Source organism: Eurypyga helias, unplaced genomic scaffold, assembly GCF_000690775.1.
Source record: "Eurypyga helias isolate BGI_N326 unplaced genomic scaffold, ASM69077v1 scaffold29534, whole genome shotgun sequence".
In the NCBI taxonomy this organism is placed as follows: Eukaryota; Metazoa; Chordata; class Aves; order Eurypygiformes; family Eurypygidae; genus Eurypyga; species Eurypyga helias.
The window spans coordinates 1-7,124 of NW_010244827.1; the positions used below are offsets into that span (position 1 = coordinate 1).

Below are 7,124 nucleotides of genomic sequence, written 5' to 3' on the forward strand. Positions count from 1 at the left end.
GGAGTTAGTAACACACCCTCTCCTGTTTGTTTGTTTCCGGGTGTTGTAGGGCAGGATGGCTGCGGTCGGACGGGAGGCGCTGTCCCAGGACGAACTGCGGAAAAGGCTCTATCAGACTTTTAAGAAGCGAGGTGTACTGGACACACTCAAGGTGTGCTTGGTTTGCGGAGGGCCTACCCTTCCGTCGCTGTACTGCTGAACGGTGAAAGCCGAGCCGGATGAGTGTGCTTCCCACCCTGCCCAAACGGATTGGTTTTGCTACGGCCTAATTCATAGTCGGCTTCTCTTTGGGGTTTTTGGTTTTTGGCAGAATCGGGTTTGTTCCTGAACAGAAGTGCTTTTCGTTATGGATGTGTCAGGGGCTTTTCGGGAAGGTTAAAAGCCTGTATTGGGTCCTTGGAAATTTCCATGCTTGAGGGGGAAAACCCAAGAAAGTCAAACAGGGAAGAGAGGAATAAATGAAAATACAGGATTGGAAAGGACCTTTTAGGTGGCAGAGTCTGTTTGTTACCTGTTACAAGTAAATAGGCTAAATGAATTATCCTGAAATGTTCCAGTTCCGCATTGAAACCATTGGAGCTCTTTTCTCCTTGTCTGCTCATTGTGGAGAATGTCTTAGAATATGGTTGTGCTCAAGAGTGAAATTTTGGTCTGGTTTGTAGCCTGGGGCCCGTTTGTGTTTGTTCTCGCCTTTTGCTCTTGTGTGGAAAGTATCTACGGAGCTTTTTCTCCTTTTGATGAATTTATAGGCAGCAGTTGTACCTTCAGCATCCTGTTCTACAGTGCTAAGCATTCAGGATACAGTAGTCTCATTGCTGGTTATCCCAGTAGTCCTCTGCATCACTTTGAAGACTTTCCCTCTTTTTTAAAAGGAATTACATCATGATTGTTGTGACCTTTCCAGGCAGAGTTTAGATCTGTACTAGTTCTTCGCTGTTTTTTTTTTTGAAAAGTCTGTGGAAGACTGCATTTATCTCTTTGGAGGCATGTTAGCATTTTAGTCCCAGCTGTGTTTGATGATGCATCCGCATCTTGCTTTTTCTAAATGCTAAATCCCATCTATTAAACCCAGAAACTTGTGTCAGGCATTAAATGCTGAAATGTTGTATTTCATGCAGTTTCACTTTTGCTGATCTTTAAACATGATCTGATTGAATTGCTTTATGGTGTCTTGATCTTTCTATACTTCTGTATGCGTATTTATGTCACCAGCAAATTATTTTACTTCCTACTTTTTATGTGGAATTCATTACAGTTAAAGTTCAAGATCTGTATTTTAAGAATGCCACTGATAAGCTTATGGCCAAGAATTCCCTGTTCAGGACAACTTGCTTCTCCCTTACTGATTTCCATGCCAAGCTTGTGGTGCTTGAACCATTTCTTGTCATCTTTGACTTAACTAATAGTCTGCCAAGTGGCCTGCTATTTGAGTCCATTTTCCTGCTTTGTTTTCCTTGCCTAGAAGATTATGCATCATATTAAAGGTTTTATAGCTTTTCTGAGCTGAAGAATTAATACAGCTGAGTTTTTACAGATTCCTGCAAACGCTCTTGCATCTTTTAATGAGAATACTCTCAGCCTTCTCACGGTTTTATCAGACTGCCTCTGCTAGTACGAGACAGGGCACATCTGGAACTACGGGTATGCTGAATCACCAACATCTAACAACAGGTTTCTGCCTTCCTTTCCCATAGTAGGCACAGGAATTCAGTCCTCTGTTTTCCACCTGCACTTTGTCACAAGATGTAGAAGAGGTTGCTGGTCTCAGTTGGTTTTGTGACATCATCTCTCTCAAAGTTGGTTGAAACTGGGCAAGTTCAGAAATTAATACAGAAAACATTTTTTTGAGTTGTCTTCTCTCTGTCGTCAGCCTAATTTCTGTAGAAAGCCGTGCTAAAATGTCAGGCTAGTCAGATGATCTGGCTTCTTTAAGCTTTGGTAAGCATTTGGTATTTTGTCCTGATTTTGGTAACACGCTGCTACTTTAGTCAACACCGTCACTGTTGCATACCTGCTGTTGAAATCTTACACCGTTATTTCTTCCTTATACAGGAGAGAGACCTTAGGTTACCTTCTGATTTTAGGTTACTTTCTTCTCTATTGTAACTCATAGAATGCAAATAAGCGATAAAAAACACAGCGTAGTTATTATTAGTGCCTGTGGGCTTTTTTGATTAGTACACTTTTGCTTCCCTACAAAATAATTGATTTTAAAGACATTGAGTTTCCTGTGGTGGTTTTTTTCCCATCTGCTTTTGTGATGGTGTCAGCAGCTACTTTATATGAGATTCGGAAGAGGACTAGTGAGTTTTCCAAGAACACGTGAAGTTGAGGCCCCATCAGGCAGGCTGTATTTGAGGCAGAGAGGAGTACAGGAAGGTGGTGATCTGGAAATGAAGCTGGGAGTACTAGACTGGAGTGTATGTTAGTTCTTGACTGACAACAATGCTGCTTTTCAATCCTACGTTTGATACATCTTGAGGGAAAGTTAGAGATGACCGTAGCCACTGTTAGGGTGTTTTGAAGAAAGGCATGGTGTCCCAAGCACTCCTCTAGGTTTTACTGCAGTTAGTTTGCCTGTTTCCATTATGTAGGTTGTAATATAACATATACAAGTAAAATGAGACTCCCCGTGAGTTTTGAAAAATACAAACTCTCATTGAATAGCATGTAAACTGAGAATATGATGTCTTTTCTGTACCAGACACAGCTCCGAAACCAGCTCATCCATGAGCTAATACACCCAATTGTGGGTGGAGAACTTCAGCCACAGGCTGTCCCAAGCGATGACAGTGCACTTTTGATCACAGCTTCCAACAGTTTGGTGGCAGATCACCTGCAGAGATGCGGCTATGAGTATTCACTTTCTGTCTTCTTTCCAGAAAGTGGATTAGAGAAGAAGCAGGTAAGCTCAGTAATTCACCTCTTAAGACTTCTGGGAGTTTTGCCTTTGGGAGGTGGGGGTGGGGAGTGTGTGTTTATATTCCAGCAGAATTGAAAAACAACCCCCTTCTCTGACAGTGAAATACAGACACAAGTGCAGCCTCTGATCACCTCCATAAAACATGTCATTATTCAGGGCCATATTCATGAAAGCTTTAAGTTTGTAATAAGCTAATGATGCTGTTCTGGAAAGACGTAGTGCAAGGCTCTTAGCCTCACACGTGCTCCGGCCGTAACTGTGGCCTGGCACGACCATTTGGGATGCTGTGTGGCAGGTGACGTGGAGAACTGGTCCCAAATAAGACTAGCTTCCTGTTTGTCTATCCAGTTCCTGGAAAGTGTGGTTCGTGATCAGCTCAAGCTGTTCTAACTGCAAGCCATGGCTGAAAAGGGCAGTCCTTGCCCTCTCTTCGTTTCCCCTGTATGAGTACGTGATAGGGTGGAGTTGTTTGTAACTGAAAATTGATTTTTTTTTGGCCTGGTGAGTAGTTAGTCAGCGTTTGGGTTAATGACCTCACCTGATTTGTATGAAAAGAAAAGAGGCAAGGAAATTAGCAAGAGCATGTATCCCGGGTGAGGAGGCAAGAAAACTATCTCTTTTCACAGCTTCAGTTGGTCAGGAACCTACACACTGGCTGCTGTTTGTCTCTGGTAGTGGAGATAAGTAAATGTGTTGCTAGGACATCAGGCCTCCGAAAATGATTTTACAGGGTAATAAATAGATCTTTCTCAAATGGGAAATGTCCCACAACTATAGTGCCTATTACATATTTGAAATGTTTCAGTAGTTTACCTTTTCTAACGTTACTTTTTCTTTTTTTTTTTCCCAAAGCTGTGGACTATGCAAGACCTTCTTCAGTTAATGAGGATCAGTCCAAAATCCAGTCTTTACAAATCACTGGTAAAGTAATTTTGATTTTGAAGATGAGCTTAAATTACAGTTCTGATGAAACAGACTGGCTAAAACATCTTTTTTTTTTTTCTTACAGACGTCGGGAGCTCAGAAGGAAAACAAAGGTACAAGTTGTTTATACACAGTGCAGATAAGGATAATTGTGTCAACTTCATTTTTATTAAGATGCGAGCAATAGAAGTTCACATTTCTTGAGCGTATGTTGGCATGGAATAATATGGATTCACTCAGGTTATGAAACTTGCAGTATACCAGGATGATGAATATTGTATTTCAGGCTTATCAAACTCCTGTCTGTGGTATGAATGTAGTGTTAACCTTCACCTACAAGATAAATGACTTGAACATTAGAAATATGAAAAAAATCTGTAATCAGCTATTAAATACTGTGCTGTTTGGAAGTTTTTCACACTAGCTTGGGCAAAGTCAGGTTTTGGTTTGTGTTTGTAACTGACTATTAACTTGCGGAATGTACTTCAGAAACTAGTTAGAGATTTATTTGACTTTCCATTGGTTTGGATAAGAGATAATTCTTAGGTTTGCGTGATGAAACCTAGCTTTATTGTGTAGCCTGAGGTACCTTGATCTTCAGAAACCCCTGTTGCCTAATGACCTCATAATTAAGGTAGTAATAACCTGTTTTCTGAAATGACCTTGGAAGTCAAAGAGATGGAGACACGGATGAAACGAGAAGTTGCAAAAGGACAGCTTTTGCAGAATGACATGGACTAGATTATGCTTATCATAAGGTTTTAATAGTTCACTAGCACTGATTTGTACTTAAAAAAATTAATTTCCATAAATAATTTTTCTTGTACGGTGAAAATGGCTTAATTACATGCTGAAGTTCAGTTTTGGTATGACATCAGAACTAATATGTCGGATCTCGATAGGTTTCCTTATGCAGATTTTAATCGGACTTACGGAGCATCATCTAAGTAAGGAAACTCATGAAACAGAAGCTCAGACAACCTCAGTGCCTCCTTACAGAGAATCTCTTGGTAAGTGCAACCTCTGCAGGCAGGTCTCTATAAATTGTGTGAATGGTATTCATTCATCATGCAGCCTAAAGTAATAATAAATAACAGGCATACCTATCCCTAGTACACTGATTTTATAACCTGTCTTAAAATAAGGCAGAAGTCCTGTTATGATTTTTCTTATTAATCTGTCACGTTTTCTTAGGCATTTAGCTAAGATCTGTAACATCGTTGATGGTCTGTAAATGTTAGGTTCTAAAGAATGTTCTGGAAAACATCATTGTGAATGCATGCCTTGCTTCTCTTTGATAGTGTTTCAGTGAAAGTTATGCATAGATTGGGAGGTCTTGAATTATAATATGCATGCTATTAGTAATGGAAGAAACCTAAAAGTGAAAGAAAATTCTTGTCCATCTGTGATGAAGAGGATGAATGACTGTGTAGTAGCACAAACAGTGCCTAAACAGCTAAGTGCCTCCTCCTAGGTATGTGTTGTGTGGCATAGAACCCACAGATGGCACTTAGGTGCTGCTCCTGCTTTTGTACCACACAGGTCATACAATCATAGAATCATAGAATGGTTTGGGTTGGAAGGGACCTTAAAGATCATCTAGTTCCAACCCCCCTGCCATGGGCAGGGACACCTTCCACTAGACCAGGTTGCTCAAAGCCTCATCCAGCCTGGCCTTGAAGACATCCAGGGATGGGGCATCCACAGCTTCTCTGGGTCATTCTATGACAGTGCTACTTGGGTAAACTAAAGAGCTCCCTACAGAGAAACAGGTTCCTACAGTCTTTGGTAGGATAACTGCGGTGATTGTTTTTAAATTATGATGGATATGTTGCTTTTTTTATAGCTGAGAAGCTTCAGCTGATTGATGAACAGTTTGCAGACTCTTATCCCCAGCATCAGAAATATGAATCTTTAGAAGTAAAACTTCATGAATATAGAAAAGAAATAGAGAAGCAGCTTCAAGCAGAAATGTGTCAAAAGGTATAACTCTGGTCATTGAATTTGAGGGAGACATTTGCTCGTTTTGACTTCTCATGTTACAAGCCTTTAATACTTAAGGTAAACTGAAAGAAATGATCTAATAGTGAGTTACAACACACACAGAAGGCTAAGTTAATCCAATATCAATTGTTTAGTGTGATGGTATAGCATGTGTGTATTTTCCATTCCCCTTCTTTGTTAAACATGCACAGAATGTTAAGCTTTTTATTCTGATGTTAATTTGTAACAACTTGTACCTTGATTGTCTACATTCGGTAAATTTTATTTGCTCTCTGATTATTTTGTTTTATGGAGAATATTTACTACTCCTAGTTATACTGTTAATCTTCCTACCCAGTTAAGACTTGTAAGCTTGAATTTCAATACAGTGCAGAGCAACTGAGAGGTGTGAAGTGGTGCTGAGTAGCTTGGCAGGTAGTTGAGTTAATTTTTAATACTGATGAGAATTTGCATACTATTTCAATACATCACACAAACACTAAAATCACAGCAGACATTATTATGAATTTTTTCTGGGGTTGTTTTCTTCGTATAATTAAAGACAGCTCTCTTCAGGGTTTTTTTTCCTCCAGTTTGGGAATAAGATTAGATGTTTGTGTGTTTTTGTCACATCCATCAGTAATCCTTATGTCTGAAAAATGGAGCAGAGAGAATATACTGCAGTACCTTTAAATATGAAGGGGGGGAGGTGTGTATAAATTTCTGTCAAGATAACAGTCTATTTAGATAGAAAAACTTAAATTAACAGTAGTTAATTTAAATTTTTTTTTTTTTCCCATGAATTTCTGTCAGGATCAATACTTGCCTATAAAAATGATAATTTAATAATCAGAATTCCTAGACACACCTTTAAAAGCACTCACCTGCGTACAAACTGTTTGAGGAGATCCGTTTGCTCATATTTCTTCATCTAGACAAGTAGGATGGACAGTTAAAACCACTGATGTGTTTTGCCATTGTTTTTCATTTAGTCCTTATTCCCCAACAGTCACTGTCTTTGTATTATGTAAACCATGTTAATTCAGGTGTTCTTAAGTTTGAGTTTAAGCAAAGCCGTTGCAAGAAAGGAGATTGGAATCTTAACCTGATATAAATCACTTGTAAATTCGGTCACCTTTACATGGACTCCGTGGCGTGGTGACATGAGTTACTGTAAGGCGTGGCTAATCCGGTCTGTGTGTGTACAACTGGTGCTGCGTTGTCTCACCGTGTCTTTAATTTCTCACAAAATTTATGCCCACAGACCTGAATTCCTTGATCCGAGGATTCCTGC

General features: G+C 39.6%; 1 protein-coding gene across 1 annotated transcript in view; it reads left to right on the plus strand.

Moving 5' to 3' along the window:
- Positions 1-55: 55 nt before the first annotated feature.
- The window catches only part of OFD1 (oral-facial-digital syndrome 1), a 31,536-nt gene continuing 24,467 nt past the window's right edge, over positions 56-7,124 (plus strand). Inside the window, exons 1-6 of the mRNA XM_010149893.1 lie at positions 56-151; positions 2,705-2,905; positions 3,776-3,844; positions 3,933-3,960; positions 4,750-4,857; positions 5,694-5,830. Coding sequence (XP_010148195.1) covers positions 56-151; positions 2,705-2,905; positions 3,776-3,844; positions 3,933-3,960; positions 4,750-4,857; positions 5,694-5,830 — 639 coding nt within the window. The remainder of the gene's footprint in view (positions 152-2,704; positions 2,906-3,775; positions 3,845-3,932; positions 3,961-4,749; positions 4,858-5,693; positions 5,831-7,124) is intronic.